Source organism: Tamandua tetradactyla, chromosome 6, assembly GCF_023851605.1.
Source record: "Tamandua tetradactyla isolate mTamTet1 chromosome 6, mTamTet1.pri, whole genome shotgun sequence".
In the NCBI taxonomy this organism is placed as follows: Eukaryota; Metazoa; Chordata; class Mammalia; order Pilosa; family Myrmecophagidae; genus Tamandua; species Tamandua tetradactyla.
This window is the reverse complement of record NC_135332.1, coordinates 148,727,520-148,754,026: the sequence shown is the minus strand read 5'-3', so window position 1 is coordinate 148,754,026 and position 26,507 is coordinate 148,727,520. Positions and strand designations below refer to the sequence as shown.

The 26,507-nt window shown below is 31.8% G+C and overlaps 1 protein-coding gene and 1 long non-coding RNA gene across 25 annotated transcripts in view; one reads left to right on the top strand and one right to left on the bottom strand.

Annotated features, from left to right (window-relative positions):
* The window catches only part of RIMS2 (regulating synaptic membrane exocytosis 2), a 757,916-nt gene that overhangs the window by 163,734 nt on the left and 567,675 nt on the right, over window positions 1-26,507 (bottom strand). For 18 of the 19 annotated variants that reach the window (XR_013178386.1, XM_077167426.1, XM_077167432.1 and 15 more), the window contains one exon: window positions 16,541-16,641. Coding sequence is in view for 18 of the 19 variants with exons in the window: in XM_077167426.1 (XP_077023541.1) it covers window positions 16,541-16,641 (101 nt within the window). In the remaining variant the exon portion in view is untranslated. Of the gene's footprint in view, window positions 1-16,540; window positions 16,642-18,432; window positions 18,497-26,507 lie in introns of those variants that run through there. The other variant, XM_077167441.1, reaches the window with a different exon arrangement.
* The window catches only part of LOC143688937 (uncharacterized), a 66,957-nt gene continuing 59,020 nt past the window's right edge, over window positions 18,571-26,507 (top strand). For 3 of the 6 annotated variants that reach the window (XR_013178391.1, XR_013178390.1, XR_013178392.1), the window contains exons 1-2: window positions 18,571-18,641; window positions 18,969-19,078. This is a non-coding gene — a long non-coding RNA (uncharacterized LOC143688937). The remainder of the gene's footprint in view (window positions 18,642-18,968; window positions 19,079-26,507) is intronic. The other 3 variants (XR_013178387.1, XR_013178388.1, XR_013178389.1) reach the window with 1 other exon arrangement.

Sequence of the window (26,507 nt, the reverse complement as noted above, 5' to 3'; positions counted from 1 at the left end):
TAATTCTGAAACATCCTTATCTAATCAAATTTACAATGGAGATTTTTCTAATCAGAGTGTACTAGCAAATCACAAAACCTCAGAAAGATGATTATCATATAAATGACATTGTAATTTGAAGAATTATTATTTAATAAACATTCCCCAATGAATAAAAATTCACTGCAAATATTAGGGAGATATGAACTTTTTGGTCAATATAAACTAATATTAACAAGATGCAGTATAAACATTAGATAAGATAAAATAATCTGTTTTTTTTCCCAGGGTATTTCAGTATCTAGCTTAATATTTTTGAGTTGGCTAACAAGTGATTCTTTTCTTCAAACACACAATAGAGATTATTCCTGAGGTCCCCTAAAGTTTCAGTAAGCACCTCCATTAATCTAGAAATATACATTCAAATTAAGCGAGAAGTTGACTTTTTAGTGCATTTTAACTTTCCATTTTGTTAGAAAACAAATCTCAATTATCAAAACGAACACAATCACATTCTCCAAGAAATTGTTGCCCTTTTCCAATAAAAAAATCTATGTAAATGGATCCATTGTTTGAGTTTAAAAGGAAGACTTCTAGTTTGCAGTGGATTTGTCTGAGAGAATATTTAGCTCATGTTAAAACTAAAATCATTTTAAAATACGAAAAAAAATTACTTTAAATGAGAATGATTTTAGCCATTGCCTAGAATACTGTTTCAACAGATGGATTCAACATCATCTTTATTAGATTTAAACAATTATATAAATTTTCACTAAAATCACTAAAAGTAAACTGATTTCAAGTTGAGACATACATAGAAGTCTTTTTATTTTTATTTTTTTGAGATTTCATTTATATGAAAAATCAGTTTTAAGAATTTTTTTCAAAGCTATAAACTTGTTTCTGTACATACCATATTGTATTTCAGGGATCTTATCTTTCTCATTCTTATATCTTATTATTCAAAAAGAAAAGCAGTCTGTTATTGTAACCTAGAATTTAGGATTTAGGGGATTAATATGATTACTGAATCATTATATATATTCCTTTTGGGGGGATATTGTGCAGTAGGGGGGTCATTTCATTCTTTTTCCAAGCTCATATCGTTATTACAACACCATCTGTAGAAGACTGGTTTTTGTTTTGGAGTGCATGGGCTGAGAATTGAACCTAGGTCTCCTTCATGGCAGGCAAGAATTCTACCACTGAACTACTTGTGCACCCCTAGATATTCTTTTTTACTTTCTGGTTTGTGAGAATAGAAAGAGGGAAATACCTGAAATCTCTGAACTGTAACCCAGCTGACTGGATCTCTGACAATGACTGTGTAACTATATAGCCTTTATCTTGTGCTTGTAAAAACCTTGTGACTGACCCTAACTTATACCCCTTTATTCTGTTTTTCAACTTTAGAGACCTATGATCACTAAAGACAGCCTCTAATGTTTATCAATAAAGAGCTTTGAGTCAGCCCAGAACTAACAAACCTCAATTCCAAGTCTACTTTCATAGAGCTGGATCTAATCAAAATGGGCCTACCTGACATGCACAGAAGCTTAAACTTTAAACTGTAAGTGACCTATGCCTCATTAAAATATTAAAAATCATGCCCATCATCATATTAAGAACACCAGTTTCTTACAAACGTTCTTTGACTAAGAATGTAATCAATCTATGCATGCTCAATAATTAGATAATCTCTAATTTATCTCGAGTCATTGTGCTCATTATCCTAAAACCTGTCCATCCTTTGATACTATAAACCTACCAGAATTCCTGCAGTTTGTGGAGACAGATTTTTAGGCTGATAGACTGTCTGATCTCCTACTTCATGCACAGCAATAAACTTTTTCTCTCTTTGAAACCCTGGTGTCTCAGGAATTGATCATTTGAGTGCTTTGGGCACAGAACACACCACTTTTATTGGTATTATTATTATATCCTTTAACATAATAGAAAAGTACTTTTATAATTATAAATTTTTTTCTTTCACTTTTCTCATGGGCTATATTCAATATATTCTAAATTCAAGTGAAACCCCACAAGTTATAACTCTAGGAGGAAGTAAGGATAATAATTAAGAGTACATGCTGGAGTGACACTGAGTCATAGGTATAATCCTGGTTACATAAATTATTAAATTTGTAATCTTGGTCCAATTAGCTTCTATGAGTTCCAGCTTTTTATCTGTTAAAATGTGCATAACAATGATATCTATATCCTAGGTTTGCTGTAAGGATTAAATAAGATAATGTGTGAAAAGCATTTAGCATATCTGACACAAAACAAGCATTTAATAAATGGTAGGTGATGACAATAATGATGATGATGATTAGATATAATTAGATAGCTGAATTTGGTATAGTATCAATTCAAGTAATATTTTTACTTAATATTCAGTAGAAATAAAACTGCTCTGAGCTATAATAAAACATAGCTATTTCCAAAAATATCCAAGAGATTTGTTTCATAAAATGTTTCTAAAGCAAAAACAAAATATTAAACTGACTTTTATCACTACTTCTAGTATACCCATAGGTCTTACCTTCTCCATTTGGTCAGATTCATACCTCATCACCTCATAGGAAACTACTGATTTCCAATGCGGGATGAGGAATAGCTTTATCTCAGCAGAAAATATATGCCACTCCTTGTCTGAGGCAGCAGGTGCCTCATTTTAAATTTTTAATCATCTCTTATATTTTACCCTGATATCCAAAGTAGCCTTATTCCTGTGCATCCCATGCCTCCCTGATTGGTTTTTGTTTCAGGATGCTTTGCTTTAATTTCTGAATCCTAATTGCTTACTTTTGAATCAGCAGTTAGGATTCTGACTTTGCCTGCTCTCTAGTCATTGTTCATTTAACTCTGACATGCCTTTTGATGCTGTTGCTATGATTCATAGGTGCATAGAGGCTAGGCTAAGGCTGAGGAAACACTTAGGTGTTTAGTGTTTAAAATACAAGTCTTTAAAACACAAGTGAGCAAGATGTACGTTTTTTTGGCTGAGACCACCCAGATAATCCAGATTGCTGAGGTAAAATGTTCGATAGCAAAATTTAAGGAAAGACAAAATTCTCCATATTATGCTTTCATATCTTTTTTGTAATTCACCACAGGCTACCTCTTGTTATAAGTGCATGTACCTGTGTGTGTATGTTGGTGTTTAATTTCTCAACCCCTCTACTGGAATATAAACTACTTACTTTTGTATCTTTCTTAGCACCTGAGATGCAGAGCCTTTTCTGAGGTTCGGTCTTCATATCTCTAAGGTAAGTTAATCCTTACTTTTCAAGATTTTCGTGGGGACTAAGGGAAATAATATATTCAAAATACCCAACAGTGTGCTTAGTCCATAGCAGTTGCTCATTTCCAGTCCCCAAAACTGAAGCTCATTAAATAAAAAGATAGTGAATGGAATAGTCCATATAAGAAGGAAGAGAGAATAGTTAAAAGTTCTAATTCAATGATGATTCTGCTATCCACTCAAAGGTTGCATGAAATACATTTTTTCTATTGACCTCCAAGCAACTAAGCATGTTTACCTTTGGGATATAGCTCAGGCTTCCATTACAAATAGATAAATGACAAACAGAGTGAGAAATTTGAAAGTGAGAAAAAAAAAAGGAAAAATACTTTTATAAATAAAACTTCAGAAGAACATGTGAATATATTTAAAATACAACATTCACATATATAACTCAAAAAATAGAAATCTGAGTATACATGACCTAAAACTTTATATTTAAAATATATAATGTATTTTTGCTTTGCCTAGATATGATAACAAGTTATAAGTTATACCAGTGAGATAGAAGAAGACAAATTTTTATTATATCAAGACAATGAGCTATGAATGTAAGTAAATTCATTTATTTAGGAAAAATGGTCAGTGTTGTCTTGGCACTTTACAATAAACAATGTTTTAAACTATTCGCATGCATTAGTTAACAGCTGACAGATGAACAGTGAATGATTTGTTCATCTTTCTCTGTAATGGAACACAACCAAGGAAGACTATTCACTGCATAGGATTATGTGATTTCAGTTGGAAACTTTTCTCTGACTGGGATCATTAAAATCTTGGAAGAGAAGGAGGATACTTTTCCCGAAAGCATTTTGATGTTTTGTACATTACCATTAAGCAGATCATTACCTAGAAAAACTTACAGGAAATGATTCTTCTTCAGGATGTTTCAAACTCTAAAGAGTTCCTAAGTAGCCTGGAAAATTTAATGTTCTTCCTATATATCTAACTTTGGTGGATAGTAACCGTGTATCTACAAAACTGTATTGAAAAGGTTTCTACTAAAATTCTAGGATAATATACTTGAGAAGATACTAAATTCAAATTTCTTAACTAAAATTTTTATTTTCTCTAGTATCCTCATTTGAAATTTGTAGGTTAGGTAATTTCCTAGTTTTTTTGGTTTCTCTACAACATCTCAATAACTCTGGTTGCTTGAGCCGTGTACATGAATTTAGGAAAAATGTGCGATTATTAATGTTCTCTTAAACATTGCGCATCCTCAATTTAATAAAACTCACTAAAACAGTGCAATTTATGGTATAAAACTCTAATTCAGGGGGTTGATTACTGAAAGATACTTGGCAGTAAGAAAGCCTAATTTTGAAGGAAAAAAAGAAAAATAAGAACTTTGAGGAATATTAATATCTTATTCAGAGAGGAAACACAAGAGGAGTTTTTATCCTTTATGGATAAAATTGAAGCAAACAATATTTGGAAGGGAGACTAAAAGTTCTGGGCAGTGCTCTTGATATCAGTCTGGGGTGTAGAGGAGGGGACAGAGTAGAGTAGAGTAGAGGAAGTCTTAGCAATGAAGTCAGTCAGATAATCATGAGCAAGAAGAAATTCTCATTTTCCCATCTTATTTTTTATCTTAGGTGATAATTCAAATAACGTGAGTGTTGCCCTTTGATAATAGCACAATTGCAGGTACTCTATCTTTGAGAAGTCATTTCCAGATGATTTTATCTTCTGTACTTGTCAAAGCTCTTCTTTGTGCCTGATTTGAATATTGCACTGTTCAAAAATGTGTTTGCCAGAGATAACCTTGCTTAGATAAAACTCCTAAAGAGGGTATTATGTAATAATGGTTTCTACTTGGGAGGCAGAAATAGGCAGAGAAATCTGAGGCCTGAAGACTTTGTCTTTTAAACAATATTCTGCAAATGAAATCCCAGGTTGAGAGATTTCTGGTACTTGGAGAGCTCAAGGGAAAGCATTCTAGGTCAAAGCAGAAATTTAATGAATATCATGCCTCATTGTGGAAAAGAGTCAAGAATCTAAAATTTTCACTGGAGACCAAGGTAATGAGTATTCTGTCTTGATGGCCTTCTAGCTTGATGGCATCTTCAGTCTGGTATTATAACAAGATGAACTAAAATTATTATATGCCTAACTTGTGATAGGAGCTATTTCAAATAATGTATGTCGATTATATTATTTATTCTTATCAAACCACATGAGGCAGCTTTATATCAAAGGAAGGGTTTTCAGGTCGCATGAGCCATACAACAGCCTCTCCATGAGATAAAATTGTAATCATCTTCTAAAGCACAGTTTAAATGTTGCCTCCTCTGTGAAGTCTTCCTTCAAGGAGAAGCCTAGGTGTTCCTAAACTACTTTATTCAGCTTTTCTTTTCATTCTTTTTTTTTTAAACTTTGAACGGGTTTAATCATTCACAAATGTATGGGCATATGAGACATATCACTTATTCAAATATAAATGATGCTTGGTGTCCACAAGGATTGGAAACCCCCTTTTGCTGACAGATAAGGAGCTTCACTTTCAGAGGATTATCTAAGCCTCTCATATGGGTTTACTTGAAGACCAAACCTCGCCTCATGTATCTCAATTTTGCCACGTTCTTTTGCATTCCTGAGAGGTTTTCCAAACTACAATCTATATTCAAAATTCTCCAAGCCTTTAACTTGCAAAGAGGTTACCTTCTTTCCACAAAGTTGCACACATTTTTCTCTCCCATTATATTTATTATAGATACTAGTACATTCAAAAATCATATTAACCTTTTAACCCATAGTGGAATAATAATCCATAGAAAATCCACATCACTCATGTGTGAAATGAACACTGGCTATGTAAAAGAAGTATAATAATAGTTCCTAACATTCACAATAGGTTGAAGAACAAATAAGGTCATGAACAAGAAGCAATCTGTAAACTGCATGCTCTTACACAAATGTTATTAGTGACTCAAAACTGTAGAAAATTGTAAATGAAGCAGCTAACTTGGTTCCTGCCTTTGAGACACTTAAAACCAGATGGAGGCTTTTATCTAGGCGGGATAATTAAGGAGAAATTGCAAAGTAACTTGGACTCAAGCTCCTGCAAATATAAGGAAAACTGTAGCCTTGAGTGCTAATACAGTATAAGGAGTTGCTGTACCCAAAACTACACATAGCACTCTGTGAAGGTCCTGTAATATATTGTTCTACAGTCTTTGTCTCCTCAGAAGGTAGAGGAGCTTCTCCACAGTAGCAGACCCTCACTGCTTCATCATTTTCTTCCAGTGGGAGAATTCTTCAGGCTGAGTTTCCCAGTAAGTTTGGGCCTCTTTCTTTCTAATAGCTCCTTTACCCCTGTGGCTTTTTCCTCCAACCACATGGTAAATATGAAATCCGTTCTGCTGGCAGTTTAGGGAATTGTGCTCTATGGTACTTCATGTTGATGAAAGTAATGTCTAAAAGAACTGACAGCTGGTTCTCTTTCCTTGGCTTTAGGTCAGTGCCTTATGTTTTGATCCCTTCATTTATTATGCTTGCTTTTTGAAATGGTTAGCACATAGTCATGCTTTTCTTATAGTTTCATCATGTGGCATGTATTTATGTGTCTAGCTATTTACACTGTTAGATTGTAAATTCATTGAGCTTATTTATTCACTTTAATATTCTTATCTAGATTAGTGCTCGAGGCATAGTAGGAACTCAAAGAATATCTAATAAGTCAAATGAATGCAATGTTTCAGTTTTATTTGGAATATTATCTGTAAAGTATAATATTTATATTTACAGATCATAAGATATTTTAGTGATAGCTGAGTAGAGTTCAGCCACTTGATCACTTCATTCTCTATGATAGGCATTAGCAGTGGTTATAGTAAATGTTTAACAATCAGTTATCTGAGGAAAATAACCCTGATTTGCAGCATTTGCTGATTTCTGTGGTATAAGTAGTCCCCCTCTCCCAGCAGATTTAGATTATAATGTGGTCACTGAATGCACATCTGGGCACACCACTGGGTGTAGGGTTTAGAAATGCATGTATTGTTTGTAGGATTCACTAAGACTCCTTAGGAAACAATGAGTGAGGGAAAATAAAATGTCATATTTGTAAATTACTTGTCCAGGAAATTTCTGAAACATGGAATAGCAAATACAGCTTGACATAAAAAGCCACAATCAAAGAAAGGGAAGCCATTAGCATGTTAGTTGAGATTTACTAAGGAGCCAACTGTCTCTTGGTGTAAAGGAAATTTCAAGGTGAGAAATTTTTCCTGGAGAGTTTCTGGAAGAGGAATTATTGCCAATACTCAATCTTGACATTCCCAAAGTCTTGGCTCTGTGGGAAATCTATGTCTATTAGTGTGTTGGTTTGAAATATTACATACCCCAGAAAAGCCATGTTTTAAACCTAATCCAATCTAGTGGGAGCATCTGTTTCAAAATAAAATATATACAAAAAAGTAATTAATTTAAAAGTACCTCCCAACATAGATGTGGAACAGATTTCAGAGTTTTAGTATGGGTTACAATTCCTCCTCATATATTCCATAAGGTATTCCCGGATTTCTCCCAGCCATATGAACGTTTCTCTTTTTATTCTTCTTTTACATGGTTTACTTTTACTATATCACCTTCATCCTATTTCGTGTGAGCATTAGTTAGGTATATGTTTTTCTGTAATTAGACTGCGAACTAGATTGGAAAGATTATGCCTCCTTCCCTTATTCTTCATTCTTCTCCCTTTCTTCCCTCTCTTGCTCCCTTTCCTTCTCATATTCCTTCTTCTCCATATTCCTTCCTCAATTACACAGCCGTTCATTTTATTGTTATTCATTTCATATCAGGAAATTATTTTTTTCTTATAATGTTATAGAACCAGAATCCAGAACTACAGTTGATCAGTTCAAGGTATGTAAAGTTCTGGGTTGCAGTAAAGAAAAAGTTACTGAATTTCCATTGAGTTTTAAAACTATGATCAGACATAAAAAAGACATACAAAAGAGGACTCATATAATCACCCTTCATTTAAGAAAGTTATTTGGTGTTGAAACACACTTTGCTCATCACTGTGTCATTTTAAAAAATGACAATATTTTAAAGTTGAAAGAGACCCCAGGGAGGCTGTAGCTTATCTTCTTCATTTTATAGATGAGAAAATTGAGAAAGAGAAAGTTAATGAATTCATTAAGATTGTATTACTCAATTGTAAAGTTCTACATTTCTTTTGATTTTTAAAAATTTTGTGAACTGCAATTTATATCACTTTTAATGGCATATTAGGCAAGCATAATTTAGAACCTAAGTCGTTAAAAGTTCACATATTGTTTTCTAAGATAAAGACTATCTTTATTTTCTGGGATTTTGAAAAACTTATAAAAAGCGACATAATCAGAATACTAGAAAACACAAAAATAACACTATTTGTACACATAATTGGATGGATTTTAAGTAAAACTTTAAAATAATTAAAAACAGTATCATATAAATGAATTCAAATAAAGAGATGTACTATGTTCTACTGAAATAACACCTTTATGCTATATTTAAAATTCGGTTAATATTTTTTTTCCTTTGGTAGAAAATGGATAAGGCTTAAGAAGTATTATTCTGTTCCTATAGAACTGGTTTCTAGAGATTGTTAGCCTTGGTATGAATATTTCTAATCATGAAAATGACCCAAAAGAGGGTGACCAATAAGAAAAATCTCAGTCATTTTCTTAGTTTAGTCAGTGAGTTGTATTAAGTTACTGGTTTTGATTAATCCATGAGAATGGAATTCAACACCATTTCTGTTACCCCTATCTCATATGTTATTCTAGTTTCCTCTCAGCATCCATTTTTATATTCATTCATTTTAAAAAAATCCCATTGTTTGCTTATTGTGGTTAAGGCATAGTGCCTGCCACAGGAGAGAATTCAGTGACAAATAAGATATAGTCCCCATTCTGAAGGAGTATATAGTTTAATATAAAACATAGGAATTAGCAAATAATCAGTATTTAAAACAGAATATATGTCTATTATGAGGTGGAAAATGCCATGATTGGATCAGAAGAATTATTTGGGGTAGATAGAAATTTTACTTTACTGCTAAAAATAAGAGAAATCAGTTTTTAGGTTTTTAAAATATAAATATTCCTCCCTCTTTCAACAAAAACTTTTAGGATGGCTTTAAAGATATACTTATCTATCTCTAGTAGGTCACTGATGGCAACAAATAGAAACTGAACCACTAAGGACTTTGGAAAGAGCAAATTCTCTGTTGGAAATGATTCTTCTTTTTCTCCTTTCCCCCATCCTCATCCCTACCACCATCACATCATCTTCATGATAGCTAACATTTACGATGGCCTTATTATGTGCTAGGCTCTGGGTAAGAGTTACACATGGGTAATTGATTCAATCATTAAACCGGTCCTATAAGGTAGGTACTATTACTAGCATTACGTTACTAGGCCTAGGGATATTAAGTAATTTGCACAAGTCCACACAGAGAGTTAGCGATAGAGGTAGGATTTGAACTCTACTTCTAGGCAGTTTAGCCCTAGAGTCTATACTTTTAATGCTACTATGTTGTCTAATATAATCATGATCACTGAATAAACTGAAGAGTGGTTAACAAAACTGGTCATACATCTCTATCATTGTAATTAAGACTTCAGAAGTTCTCTTTGTAAGTGGGGCTACTACTCTAGCTGCTGATAATTGATACCAACAACAAGAAATTATACTTTCATTGCTTTCTCCTCCCCTGATGATATACCTGTCACCCCTTTCTTTATTTATCTCAAAATTAAAGGAGGAAATTATGAAACTAATATATAGAAACTTTTTAGTTACTTTGGAGCATCATTTGAATGAGACATTTACCCTCACAAACAGAAATAAAAAGAAATTACTGAAGAAGGAAAACAGAAGATAAAGATTCAAAAATGGGATTTCATAAACTTACTTTTTCATTTCAAGTGGAAGTGCTTGTTGATTTTGTAAGTGGGAATAAAGTATTTTATCAGGTCTTGATAAGATTACCACTACTATCTCTACCAATTCTAGGACCATATGATATATTGCTCCTCTTCCTTGATAGTTTAGTAATCTAGACCCAAATCTAGGTTTGTTCTCTTCATAAATACACTTGCTTGGTACTGGAACAATCAAATGGTCTGGCCATGTAAAGAAGTACATAGTAAGTGAGTGACAAGGGCCTGGAGGCTGAGTTGAATAGCAGCCAGGCAGCCCAGATGGGCGCAACCTGGTTTGGAGCCAGGAAGCAATCTAAAGTGTGCACTACATGGTCAAATATTCCCTCCATTTGTGGAGGAGAGGTATGTTAGCAGCTTCCTCAGAAACTTGTAGGCTGAGTCTGACAGTAAGAAAGGTTGTAGGTAATGTATATTGTGGTTCTTTTTGCCCCCTATGCCCCCTTATCGGCTGTTTCACTGATGTCCAGAAGTTTTTCTTGGGATTTTGCTATAGAACATGAATCTATTTGACTGCAAGGCTATGTGGAATTGAACAAAACAATAGACAAATTTGTCCAAGTAGAGTAGAACCTTAGCAAAATGGTGTATTTCCTTGAATAAATCCAGATGCAGCTACTGGCATTCTCTCTAGAATCTTCCTCAGTATGTAGTAAGATTCCTTAACATAGCTTGGAGTGGAAACTATGAGTAGGTGATCTCAATTCTGATTCAAAAACATGAGAAGATATGTGGTTACTGTAATGATGGGCCAGGCCTTGCAGGAACTTTTTGGAGACCTGAATCCTTCCTCTGTTCATGAAACAGTAGAAACTTATTCCAAGGAAGATGCTTCTTGAATTCCTCTAAATATATCCAAACCTACAAATTGAATACCTTGTGGGGTAGAGATTGGGTAACTGAAATCATTCCTATAAGAATTATTCTGCTTTATTCATCAGATGATTACATCTAATGCTGGCACAATGATATTTGTTTTCATGTGAATGACAGGTTCTCTTGGTAGTTTGAAAACTTATGCTGTGGTAGATCTTCCAACAGCAGACACGTGGCCTGGCCCAACCACATTATGTTACTGAATTGTATTATATGTTACTTGCAACTTAACCTTTTTGCTTAGGAAAATCTTTTCTTCCCCCTCATAGCATTTTATTTTAATCATTGCTGTAAAACGAAAACATATTTGTTCACTTCTACATCACATCCAAACTGATGTGTTTTCACATCTGCTCTTAGTCATTTGCACAAGGTCATCTATGTTTTAAAACTTGCTTTTTTTTTTTTTATAAATTTTCAGATCCATTTATATAATTGCTATTAAGTAGTATTTCTTTTTAAATACACACACCCAGATGTGGACCTATAAATCACTTCATCCAGGGCCTATCACACTTAGCATAAACCTTGATAGCATAATTTCTTAATTTCAGTAAGTCAGTTCGTAATTTTTTATCACACATCATGTTTAACTTTCTCTTTATTTTTTTGTCTCCATATCACATCAATATTCTTATATTCTTTCTCCATAAATTTGTTGTTTCCTTTTAGATATCTGCTGCTTGAATAACCAGCTTCTTTAACTTCAAGAACAAAATATTTTGTTCAAGAACAAGATATTTAATAATATCTGAGATACATTAAAATCCTTTTCATTAACTCAATGATTTCTTGACCATTTCTTTTCAGTCTCCTCATATTCATTTCTGGTGCCTATAACTACATTTGATGTTGTTACTATAAAAATAATAAAACTAATAGTATCTGCATGATTTATTGAATATTTTACTAGGTACCAAATCATTTATACACATCTCATTTAATCCTCATCATCAACTTATGAAATAGATATCAATGCTTTGTTTAATAAGTAAAGAAACTGAGAATAAAAGGTTAAAATTACTCAAAGTCGCCCAAGTAGTGGAACTGGAATCTGCTTGACCCCAAGTAGTGCTGCCACATTTAATGATATTTGAGCCTTTATTTACTCTTGGCTTATAAACATCAAACTTACAAACAGCCCATAAAAGGCCAGCTCCAATCTGACCCCCCTTTTCTGGTGTCCCAATTGCGTGTGTCTAGAAAGTCAATGTAAAACACTTAAAGCTTGCTTTGAGTGTAATTATTCTGAGTTGATAAAGAAAATAAGCTCTAACAAAATGGAGCAACTTAATTAAAAGTGGCAATATACTTGCTAAAAGTATTTTCTCCCAAACTGTTTGAAATATTTTATACAGATATTATCTATAATTCCATCAAATGTTTATAGGGGCTTTTATAAAAAAGAAACTATATCTGTGTTGCATTATTGATATCTTTAATGTAAATTAGCTTAACTGAATTTTTTGTCCTAATGTTTTTTTGGTTTTGTTTTGTTTTTGCATGGGCAGGCATTGGCAATTGAACCTGGGTCTCTGGCATGGCAGGCAAGAATTCTGCCACTGAGCCACTATTCCACCATTGCACTGCCCCCTAATATGTTTTTAAGATCTGTGAATGACTGTGTGAAGGATTAGAAGCCTGGGGGAAAAGGTAACAGGATATAGGGTGAAAGGTGCCCAGCATTAGACATGGACAATGAATGGAGAAAACCTCTTTCCTAACCTTTCCTTTATTTCATTGCTGTGGGCTTCAAGAAAGCTAACTATCTATTAGATTATAGCTTAAAAGGATTACTGTGGACTTCTGATTGCATTTGGAAAGCTCTGGGAAATTTATGGATTACATCACTCATTAATTCTAGGAAGAAAAATAAGAAAACAAAAATTTTAATATGATATGATAAGTGCTATGATGGGGGTAAGATATGCTTTTGCAATGCTTTTGTGGAAAAATTACCACCATAAAAAAAATGTTTCTACAGGGAAATAAGCTTTGAGCTCCAAATAAATATTATGCCAACGATTTTGTACCATGATCTGTTGAAATATTTATGGCTCACCCTTTAAAAAATATTTGTGAGCATTTAAAATACAGTAAATATGATTAGTTTCAAAAATAAACATCTCCGTCAATATTAATCGACAAATGTTAAAACCGTCAATATTAACTTTCAGATACAAATAGGTTGTTTAACTTTTAATTATTGCCAATTATGTTAATTGATCATTATATAATTCACAGAGAGGTAGCTGGCCTATGATGATGAGCTATAATATGCACTGTTAAATTAAGTAGACCAATCACATTCTTCTGATCCAATGAAGAGGAGAGAAAATCGGTTTTATAGGAACAAATAAAATTCGATCTTAAACTATTGCCAAGAGTAGAAATAAAATTTGATCCTTAAATTATTGCCAAGAGAATCACATTTAAACTGGGATAAAGAGAGTACAATTGGATGAAAGGATACACTATCTAAATAGCTAAATTCTATTTTGAGGGACAGGAAAAAATCCCTCAGAAATAATCTACTGATTAAAGTAGAACATTAAAGAGGAGAAGTACTTTCTACTTTCAATTTTTTTAACAACATAAAATAGTCTTAGAAAGATGGTAACTTAGTAGGCATTACTCTGTAGATGTGCTGAAGCGAGTTATTTATTAAAATAAGTTTAGTAAGAACTATTTACAACTACCAGGGTAGAAGGCTTGAGAAATTCAGGGAAGCAATGCCACTTAGAATGTGGAATGCACAGTTAAGACAAAAATAGAAAAAACTAGCCTAATTCTCAGATTCTACACAGAGAAGTCAGTGAAGCTGAGAAACAGCTTCACAAGAATTTCAAGAATATAGTTTAGAAGTATATCACATGTTCCATATGCCTAAGGTTTTGAATGGATTTAATCTCAGTTCTCTCAAATCTGAAAAACCAGATTAGCTACAAATATACTTCTCATGACTTAGTGGTTATATGAACTTGGGTGTATTACTTAAGCTTTCTATAATTTAGTTCCCACATCTGTCAAATGATGTTTTTTCAAGAATTGGACCTAAAGTATTAAAAATATTGGTCAATGGAAGAATCCACAATTGCCAGTTTTTAACAAATAAGGATGGAAAGCATGGAAATAAAAGCTAGAAAACCCTCATGGGAAAGAGAGGGAAGCTGCTGAAAATTTTAATCTAAGGAGTTGTTAATGTGGAAATTATTAATAACCAAATCTATATATATCCTGGACTGAAGGATCTTATAGTTTTCTCTTTGAACCATGAGAAAGATCAATCTAGGGAGGATGGGGTGATAAATGACCTAGCATGAGGAAAATAATTTGCAGTGGGACAAAATATGGTTGTGTTTTGGACCTACTAAAAGTTTTATACCTTAATGATTTGACTCACTTTTGGGAAAACTGGATGAATAACTCCATCTAGAGACAGAACACTAGATATTTCATATGCAGGTGTATGATCTGATAGAAATTATGAAGGGCCTTGTACAGTTACCAGATCATCTATTCTGAAAAAAAGAGGAACCAATTTTGGACATTATCCACCATTGGCTTTTAGCTATAACCCTAATACAGTAAGTCAACTCATTCAGTTACCTCAGAGTACATTTTATAGGCAGTTCACCTTACAGTAGTGGTTCTCAAACTTTAATCTAAAACAGAATCACCTGGGGGAATTGTTAAAACACAGATGGCTGGGTCTATCCCCTGAGATTCTGATTCAGTAGGGCTGGAGAGGGCTGGGGGAAATGCATTTCTGAAAGTTCCCAGGTGATGCTGCTGCTGCTACTGAGCTGAACCATACTTTGAAAACCACTGCCTTGGAGGATACATGGGAAATTATACTGCTTAGTTGTAGTCCTTTACAAAGACTTAATTTTTTCTGACATAAAAGATTGACGTCAAAGTTATAAAACTTTGAAGACTGAAGCATTCATTTATCATGAATTGGAGGAAATCAAAACTTGTTTATGAAAAAATTAATTCTTAGCCTTACCTATAGTATATCTTGTATGCATACCTCTGTAAAAAATTTCTCTAAGGGATCCATAACAAAAATAATTGAATTTGTTTCTAAGGAACTGATTTGTGTTAATGTATGAGTGATGCAAATGATAAAATTGAACAAGCTTCCTATTTCTGCTTTTGCTGCTTGCTAGGAAGCTCAAGTTCAAAACATATGCCCCACCTATAGCAGGTATATAGACTCTCCCACTAAGCAATTTTTAAAAAAATTTCCGTATGGAATTACTTTGTCTTGCCCTGATCTCATTTTCCCTTGAAACTCACGACTCCATTGACAATATTATACATTCCTTCCAAGAGCAAGAGGGATATAAACAAATAAATTTGTGTTATCTCAAGACATATTTACAGAAATCTTACTATCTTACTTTATTAGGACATCATGCTTTGGTCTTTGGATTATATAAAATGAACAGATGAGCAATCACCTCAGTAGTCATGTAATGTGGGAACAAATTGGCAGGTTGGAAGCAGATACTGATGTAAGAATCCCTGTTCTCTTTAGGTTGTATTAGTGAAGTTAGTGAAACCGAAACATAGTCAGTTGTACTTCACTTAAAAAGTCTTGACTTTACTGAGGAATGGAATATAAAATAATGGAGAAAATGAAGGCTAAGTAGGTAAGGTTAAAAAATAAAAAGGCTAAGTATATAAAAATCCAAACTGCAATTTCTCTAACAACAGAGACCACAAATATCATGAGAGTAATGACTGAAGTTATAGAGCACATAAGAGCTAAATATTATGAATTAGTTTTACTATTATCATTCTTTTATTAAATCTTAAATAAGTGCATCAGAGCAAAGTCTTTTCATGACTTAGACCATGAAAAAGATCATGAACATAAAAATGCTTTGAAAATCTAAAAGCAATGAAAGGGCAAAAGTAATAAATAATACTTTATTTCCTCCTTTAGGGGACTTTTTACCTCATCCTATTCCCAAAAAGTAACTCAGAAAGATTCTTATTAAAAAACTGAACTTTTAACACCTCCTTTGGGTATGTATTTTGTTGCAATAACTCAGTAATAAATTAGATTCAATTAAAATACTATATAATGGAAAAATTTTAAGTTTAAGGAAACTAGATAATAGAAGTTCTCCCTAAGCATTTTTGAGGGTGTTAAGACCTTTACAGGATTTATAAAATGAAAAATTCTAAAATATTTGTTCTTCAGATCATTTGAAAGTTTAGTTTCTTTAAAAGCCAAATTATATAATGTGTTTCTTTAATAAGGCAGATACTATCCCTAAGAGTTGAAATATAAACACATTGTAAATATCATGGGGCCATAGCATTATGTGTTTGTGTCTGACTAAACTGCATTCAGCAGTTTAAGAGAATCTAACAGCTTCATATGATTGTTTATTTTACAATTTTAAAAAGAAAAATGTCTTGCCTTAGAATGGTAATCTTGTTCCAGTCTGGGATCTGATCCGGCTACCTGTCTGTATCTGTTAATTTTCATTTGGCGATTTCTTTCCTCTATATCCATAGTACCTATTGAGTAGAAAAAAACCCATAAAATTAATGTTCAATTCTTATTGCTAAGCTGTACTTACAGGATGTACAAAAGAAATACTAGGTTGATTTATTACTATCACTCAAAATAATATGTACAGATTAAATGTCATTATTTTTACGTTTATTTAAAATATACACTTTGGTGAATAAAAGCATGATTATTCAAAATGTAAAGAAAATTTCATATGAATAAAAATGTAAATCATTTTCAAGATTTCATAAATCTTCACTATGATAGAAAACACTTTCTGGTATATGAATGTTCAGAAGAATATGATAAATCTGGCAGCACATAAATTTGACAACAGTACATTTTATTATAAGAGCTTTGGCTTCTAATTCATTAATGCTTAATTTATTAACTGGAAATAAGGTTATGTTTAACTATTAAAATACAATTTTAGAATTGTGTTTGGAAAAGAGATCATAAAATTAACCTTGTATTAAAGAAGGTGCCTCAGCATACATGTGGGTCCAGTTACTAGGAACCTCTGTACTTTCTGAATTTTCCAGAACTAGACTTAAGAGAGAGGTACTTGGAATAATACTCTGGTCAACACACCTTGCCATAAAGGCGTAAAGTATTATAAAGTTAATTTGGAAAATAAAGACAATGAAAATACAAGATGAAGTGAGATAGTAAGCCTTTACAAAATAAAATTAATGCCCTCTATAATAAATAGTGCTAGCTCAAAACATCAATTACAGATACCAAGATGGTTTTAAAAACCTTTAGCAAGAATAGGAATTAAATTTAGTCAGCAAGTTTTGCAAATATGGAAAATCATTTTAAAAGTATATTTATGATTTTATTACAGAGATTTTACAGAAAAATCCTTTTCAGATAAATATGTAAAGTAGAAAAAAAATCTCAATTCTATGCTACAGATTTGCAAACTAGGAAAAATACTCATCTCAGACCTTAAGTAGATATCTATAATAAAATGTCATAAATTCACAAGCACTGTGTGCATGTGTATGTTGGAATGTAAACAGATTTAAATATCCCTTGCTTCAGGTCATAAATTAAAAATTACAGTAAAGCTATCTAGGAAACAAAACTAGGCATTTTAATACTCACCTGATTTTAAAATAGCGTAAAGGAAGATGGGATTGAAAAATGTATCAGTGTAACCAATGATTATATTCTCTTCCGAAACATTTTATGTTTTAATATTAAAGTACTACTTTCTACCGTTGCATATCAGATAATTTTTGTTAGTAGCAAACTATAAATAAAAATCAATTAATTAAAGCAATGTGAAAAAAATAAAAGAAAAAGTTTCAAAAATTTTGAAAGAACATAATAAAAGCTAACATATGACCTCTAAATGTACCAGCAAATTTAAATCAACTGTTGAATAAAGTGAAGTGTTCCTTTTAATAGTCACACCTTAGTAGTAATTTAATTAATTTATTCTGTGCCAAATTTGAAGATAAGCAATATAAATATGTTAATATAAATGGAATGATATATATAAACAAGTCAGGGCCTCCATGATGTGAAAGTGATATCTAGTCAAACATATTTGTCTATTAAAATACAATTTGGGAATTGTTTGTACTTCAAGAGTTATTATCAGGTAATATATTTATTTTCAGCAAAAAAAAGGGATAAAAAGGCCAGCCCAGCATCAAAAAATCACATGCGCTGAATGAATATTTGCTAAATCGACTTTTTTGGGAAGCTTCTAAAAAAAAAAGCTTCAGTTTGACATTACAGTAGTAAAACAGTATAATATGAAGAGCACATCCATATAAACATACCTGTATCTGTGGACATATACACATATATATATATTAAATATTTAGACTGTGTTCTGGATGTCAGCCTTCTATGGAAACTATTCTTTTGTGACATAACAAAGGCAGGTGTTGGCAAACTTTTTCTGTAAAGAACTAGATAGTTTATCTCTTAGGCTTTGCAGACCGCATGGTCTGTCATGATGCCACTGTAGCACTGAAAGTGGCTGTAGGTAATGCATAAGCAAATAAGTGTGGCTGTGTTCCAATAGAATTTTATTTACAAAACAGGCAGTGGACTGGATTTGACCTGTTGGCCATAATTTACTAATCCTTGCATCTAAGAATATTGGTTTAGTACTACATGCAAAAAATACTTTCTCCTTAGGAATGGTTTAAAAATTGTTGAATCACTTTAATGTTACCTAATTTATACTTAAACTACAGGGATGTCTAAGGGGAATAGTAATCTATATAAACAAAGATACAAACAGAAACTGATAAAACCATTTAAATATGTCATCAACTATATTCCAGTCTCAAATATCTCTCATTTCCAGATCCAGTCATCATCTACAGATGTTCCCAAAATGGAAAAATTCTTGATTTGTGCTTTAACCAATGGAATCTCAAGGGACCATCTCAGTGGCTATACATTCAACAAACTCAGGTAAAGATGGCTTAAACTGGATGAAAATTCTTCTGGGAGACTCACTGTTCCTTGGGTCAAACAACAAGAAGAAAAGTCTCCCTTCAAAATGATTTAGCCCATGTGAAGTCTTCAATTCCTTTTCTCCATTTTTATCAGCCTAGTCTCATAAAGAAAAGACTCTTTAACAATTATAGTCTTAGAGAGGAAAATCCCCTCCTGATAAAGAGATTAATCAAAGGAGATTCATCACCCAAAAAGTTCATTTTTCTTGGCTCTAAGGAAAATAACCAAAAAAAATTATTTTCAATGACATTATTTTGGTTTCAACCAATTTCAACTTTTTCTCCTTCAAATGAAAAACAATTTAGAAAAACAAAATCATTGCAAGTGGAGAACAGTTCACTGTCTGGTAGGGGAATGGGCTACATAATTCTTAAGCGTTCTTTCAACTGTAGTGTCCTGTGCTGTACTCTACAAAAAGAGAATGAGTAAAAGTGATTAAAATGAGGGTTTTTTTTTTTTGCACTCTCTACCCCAGATCCCAGGATTTATAAGCTAAATTTGCAAATAAAAGGCCACGAAAATCTCACCATAGAGAACAATAATTTGACCACCGAACCTCCACATTGTTTTCACCTATTATCTGTTAATAGTTTGCTGAAAGAGTCTCAGAAAACACATCTTGGGAAATAACCGGTTTATATTTTTAGGAGGTAAACTTATCTAAGAATCTCTAAGCCTCATATTTTTATATCTAGAAATACTATGCTTATTACAGAAGACATCTTACTGGCTTGATTTTGTCATTTGAATATGATAAAAATAACAGTCATGACATGTTAAAAATTAAAATGTTACTCATTTGAAATTGTAACAAAACTTGATAAAGAACTCAATCAGATGATCATAAATTCCACACAAACATGTTTCCAATAAAAATTTCCACGTTTGTACCTCTTGAAGTGATCATCTGTTAATGTATTAAATTGTAATTATTCAAGTTGCCTCAGATTCTTTTTTAGTGTAATCTAAATTATTAACCAAATAAATTAAGAAAGAAAGCATAATTTCTTGTTTCATCATAATCACATAGTTGTTTTAAATTGTGGTAGCAATGGTCCTGTACTTTTTAGATATGAATATACAAATCCTCCTGAAGGCCATCAATTTTAGTATTTCTATTTGATAAATGAAATTTTTATCAAAGCTTATCTCATTGGCTTTCCTAATAATACATTTAAAATTATATAAGGTCTTTTTATATCACTGTAATATTTCCAAGACAAAGAACAAAATGAGAAGTTAAATGTGGATGTGAAGGAATTCATGAATATCTAAAAACATTTGAAACTCCTGGTCCACTCTCAGTTACTGTATCAATAAATCCAATATGTTGCTCCTGATTTAATGTACTTTCTAAAAACGTACCACATATTCTGTAAGATTTTATTTTGATACAAGCCATTTAAGAGGTTTATTTCTTCTCAAATCAACAAAGTATTTTCTGTGGTTATTTGAATTTTAAAAAGGCTACTTAATGTGTCTAAAAAGTTAAAATCATATTTAAAATGTTGCCATATTATGCAATTTAAAAAAAAAATTAAGTTATAGGTAGATTTTTAAATACAAAGACGTACTTAAAAATGGCCAGATTAACTGGTAGCAAGCCAGTGGTTGCGTAGGTGGTACTATTTACATGTGTACTACAATGATCAGCACATTTTCAGTCATCTTAGTAGTGCACTTTAAATAGTAATAACTTTAATTTACTTTTCCAAGCACACACACACACACACACACACACACACGCACACACACAAACAGCTAGTTATTACAGTTCCCAGAGCATATTTCTTTGAAGTAGGGGCACAGGTTTGGCAATGATGTCACTCACAAGGAAGTAGGTCAGTGATCAGAACAGGGCAAGACTGCTGGCTCTGTTATGTTAAACTAAATGCCCAAATCTGGGAATCTGAAGAGGGGAAACTCTTAAGCCTAAAATAAAAACCTAAAGAAAGAACCCCCAAATTCAGAAAAAGTTAGATAATCTATGGTTACAGATATCAAGGAAGTATAAAGTTATTAATCTTGTTTGAATCCAGAAACTGCTTTGGTTAGCATCTCAAATTCTTGTGGCTAATTTAATGATTTTAAAACATTTCTCTCCTTTCTTCTATCTTTATATAAATATCTGAATTTAGGTTAACAAGTCTTTCTTTAATCAAGATAAAAAATTTCAATGAGTGGCTATCTGTTTCATGAGGGTTTCTGATGAGAAAAATCACATCTCTAATTCCCTTTTCTTTGATATGTCTTTACAAAATTAAGACCCACCGTGAAATAATTTGAGGTTAGAAAACAAATTTGAGGTTAGAAATTTTTCATATCAAGAGTATTGTATCAAAAAGTTCTGGAATGATTGTTAAACAATTGGGTTAGAATTGGGTATGTATTCTAAATTGTAACTTTTTAAATGAAGTACATATTTATTGTTTTCCATTTTAAGAATTTAAAAACAGAGAATTAAAAGCATTTCTGCCAATATTAAGTTTTAAGTAATAGTTGGGGCTTCCTAACCTCAAACTGTTTTCTGTTAAAACCATCCAAATAATTGATAACTATGTAAACTTAAATCACTGCTTTAAGAAATCTAATCAATTTTCATAAAAACATAAAAAGATATAATCTTAAATGTAAAATAAAATATTATCCAAGGATTTTTCTAATTGAAGCTAAAGAAGTCTATTGCTTATACAGAAGAGTAATATTTAAAAAATTAATTATACTTTATCAAACCATCGAGGAGAGAAAAAATTACTTTTGTTAACTCTCCTACTGAATCCCAGTTTAAAATCTTTGCTTCTAGACACATACAAATAGTTTGGGCAAGGTACAAAAAAGCCCCACAGGTAATACAGACAATAATGATGAGAGTGACAACATTTAAAATGAACAAACCTACAGCGGTCAAAATACTGTAATCTCTAAATGTTAAATTCACCTTTAGGCATGTGCCAAACAAGGTGTAATGAAGATAAAGGTAAAATTAGTGTCTACAGCTATTTGCTTATTGTGAACTGACAATCAAGAAGAAAAAGCATATCTATTATTATTTGTTTTCTAGATATATTGATAGACCATAATATATTTATTAACTTTTTTATAGACAGAGGACAAAGTATAGAATTTGTTAAAATGACTGAGATATATAAGATTATGTAATATTTTATATCATGCTATAATTTTATTTTAAAGGGAAGTTCAGCTCACGAAGAATATATTCCTTGCTTTTACTGAATATTTCAATTATTTTTTCAATATCTAGTACCTTGTAAAATTTATTTTTCAGATTGACATTCATATATTAGCTGTTGCAAAAAATTTAAATCCCATATACATGAATGCTGTTCAAACTACATGATGTACAAGGATGAAAAGCAACTTACTTAAAAATACAACATTTTTTGCACTATATATCAGAAGATTTTTAAATGGTGATATTTTTGAAATTCAAAGATTTTTCAAGTGGAAAATCTTTACAATTTTTCCTAAAGAAATAGGTCAGTGTGCAAAAATGTACATACAAGAATATTCACTGTACCACTATTTGATAATTGTCAAGGCCTTGGAGTAAAATCCCTAAATGTCCAATAATAAGGGATTAATAAATGGCATTATGGTATATCTTGACAATACTATGTGGCTATGAAAAATGATGAGATAGGTGTATATGTGTGCATATACTACAAATACATACAAAATAAAATACTGCAATTAGTAATTGTAAAAGCAGATTATAATGGTAGATACCATACTACAGTACTATAGTTTTTAAACTACAGTTTTAAAATACACATACTTATGAAAACATGCATGTGCATATGTATTTAAAAGACAACAAGAGAGAGTAAAAAAGAAAGATTTAAAGATTTATACACCAGAATGTTAGCAGTTGTTATCACTGGGTATTAGAAGTATAAGTGTTATGTGTTTTGTTATTTAGGCTAATATGTAGTTTCTGAAATTCTTATGATGACTATACACTATTTTATAAGATAAATATTATTAAAAAAACACAGAAAATGTAACTTTTCTGTGAAGGACCAAATTAAACAGTTTTGAAAACTACAAGTTTTTGCCATGCTTTGGTAAAAATGTTTTAGAAATAAATGCTAAATAATTTTTAAAATGCAAATGTGCATTAATTTATTTAATAATTGATCATGAGAACATGTATTTTTTAAAAATAAAATTAACTGAATACAGTGATTTAAAATTGTACATAATAATATTTTCATATGCAATAAACTACAGCTCTTTCTAATTTTTATGAATATTAATATTAGCAGTGATAACATTAGTTTTTCAATATTTTTTCTAATGTTAGTCTTACAAAATTATGCAACAAAAGATTTAAAAAGTTACCTTAAAATAATTTCAGTCACTTGCCTATAATGCATTTTGGTGTTTTTATACTAAATATATGCTATACAAGAACCTCATAAAAGTAAAATTTTTGTTACATAAATATGTTAAAATAGGCCTAATACAGAAAATAGCAAAAAGGAACACATTGAGAAAAAGTATGAAATAAACATTTTCATAAAAATTATGAATTATGGAACAATTTATTTCAAAATTGCCTGGGTCAAGCAGAAATATTTTTTAAAGAGTAATTTTTAATCATGTAATTAAGATACTTCTTTACTCTTCACTTTGGTATTTCTAAGACACGTGTGAGACTTTATTTATTGCATAGATTTAAATTATATTAGCTATGGCATTAAAATGATAATATATAATATTAAAAAAAATTTTATTGTAGATATATTTTACCTTCCAAGTCAAGCAGACAAGGAGGCAGATAAGGAATGAGAAATCAATCATAGCAGAACCCTGTTATATGTATATACTTTTTGTTTTTTTTTTGGTGTATGGTCTGGGAATTGAACCGGGTTCTTCCGCATGAAAGGCGGGCATTCTAACCACTGAACTACCTGGGCACCGTTCTTTTTTTTTTTTTTTTTTATATGTATATTCTTAAAAGGACCCAAAACATGTGTTCTTCACCCCCAAATCATAATGAAAGTGTGAAACAATGAAACTAGCTTTGTTGTTTTTCCAAGAATAGCAGAATTATGAAGGAGTTACTATACAGAAAGAACAATGAAATAAATAGGTCAAAATTACCAAGCAGACAACAGTGAAATCTGTTAAATATTACTGAGTATTTTCAATGGTGCTAAAATTGAAACTTTTATGATGTCATAAAAGTTGTAAAATTGATTAGTTGCCCGCAAACAAGCACATCAAATAAAATGATAAAACTGTGCCTGGAAAATTAAATTGAGAAATTCCACAGATTTTTTTTTAGGGAAACAACGAAAATAAATACTAAATTATGATTACAAACTGCATACTTGTGACATAAGCTTCCACTGAATAGAGGAGTGATTTGAAAAAGCTATTTATTCCATATATTCATGGTGATCCTCCTAGAAAATGTAGATGTTGGTTATGCTTTGGGATGAAATGAGTGAAACCAGACATACGCAACATTGTGATTAAAAAATACACTTTAGTTTTATTATATAACTCTATATATGTTGGTTTAATAAAAATAAAAGAAACAACATTAAATTTTTTCATTAAATAGGGATCATCTTTAAGTTGGAATATTATTTAAAATGAGAAAAGGGGCTATTTAAATATATGGATTTTAAATAGTACTTATGCTTGGACAGCAAGCTATATTTCTTTCTCCAAAGATGCTGATAATGTTATTGGTCAAGGGTGAGAGAATGACTATAACTAATATGTGAATAATAATCAGTTACAATTCAAAGGGATACATCCTAAATGTTCCATGAATAGAGACATTCCATGAAACTCTTCTGTTCAGTATTGGAAATAAAGAGGAATAAATATTCAATGGGATCACGTATAAAGAAGGATGGAAATTAGATTGAGGTATTAAGAAGGATTCACCTAAATTAAAGAGGCTGAATTTCCAAATTTGAAATGTGTACATGGGATACTAGTTATATTGAGGATTCTAAATAAAACTGCACAGCAAATTAAATTGGTCTTGATCGACACTAAATCTTGCTTTCTCAGTTCCTCTCTTCCTACCATCTCTTCCAGGACATATTTTTTTTTCTCATTTTGTTCTTTGACAATGCCCCCACCCCCACCCCATCCTGTCCAGTCCCCTTCTTGACCTGGCCTCCTTGGCTCTAATAGGTAAAGTCCACATTTACGGAGGTAAAGGGAGTGGTTTCAGGCACAAGACAATGTGCTTCACTTCAAATTCCAGCTTCAAATGGACTGGATAAATATTTAACTGTTATGGGCCCCAATTTTTCAATCTGTGGTAAAATAGAAATAAAAATAGTACCTGTGGGTGCTAAACTCATTTATGGATTAAAATAATTTATACCAAGATGACAATTTTTCAAATGTTGACTGTATTTTATAAGAAGAGTTGTTAAACCAAAGAAATCTATTATTGAAGAAATACAGAGTAAAAATTGGTTTTGATTATTGAGTTATCATTCTTCAGTTACTCTACAAAAACTCTACCAGACCCCTTGCGAGAGCTAGTGTTATAGTCTTCCAAGAGTAAAATCTGTGTTTTGTGAAGTTAGCATTCTAGCTGTGAATTACTCATTGCTCTTCCAACTTCTGTTAATGAAACCTAATGAATCTAGGGAGAAAAAAAGGCAAGAGATTTTATATGACTTAAGGATCTGGTTTCATCTGAGTCTTGTGCATTTGAGCTACAAAGTAAAAATACCCAAATGTAGAGAGCTTCTTACTTTATTTCCAGTACAGCATCAAATATAACATATTGGTTAGTGCTAGTTCATTTTCTAAGAACTTCCTCTGCTTGGAGCTCTTTTATTTCATGAAAAAAAAACTCATCATTGAGTGCTGTAGCTGAGTTACATCTGATATTGTGAAAATTATCTCTCAAAGGTCACCAGTAAATATATTTGCAAAATGCTGTGATCACTCCTCAATATCATTCTACTGGACTTCAATGTAGCCTTTGAAATAATCATTACTATCATTGATATTTTTTTCAAACTGTTTCGCCCTGCACTTTTCTGACTCCCCCTCAATTCACTTTCTCAAACTATTTTGCTAGCTCAGCTTTCTTAACCCTGTCTTTCAAATGTACACTATTCCACAATGTTGTCTTAACTTCTTTTTACATTTTATCCTTGGGTAGTAACTTCCATAGCTTCAGCTATCATTTCAGTGCTAATGGATTAAAAAATCTTCTTCAGTTCCTACCTTTTCTGTGAGCTCTAAGACTTTCTTTCTTTGTTTTTAAGTCTACCCACTATGGTTATCTCTTCTCTTTTGCTCTATGCTCTGAAGCTTGTAGGTCAACCCTAGTCATTATCATGTCTTCTGGATCACCATCTTGAGAAGGGATCTT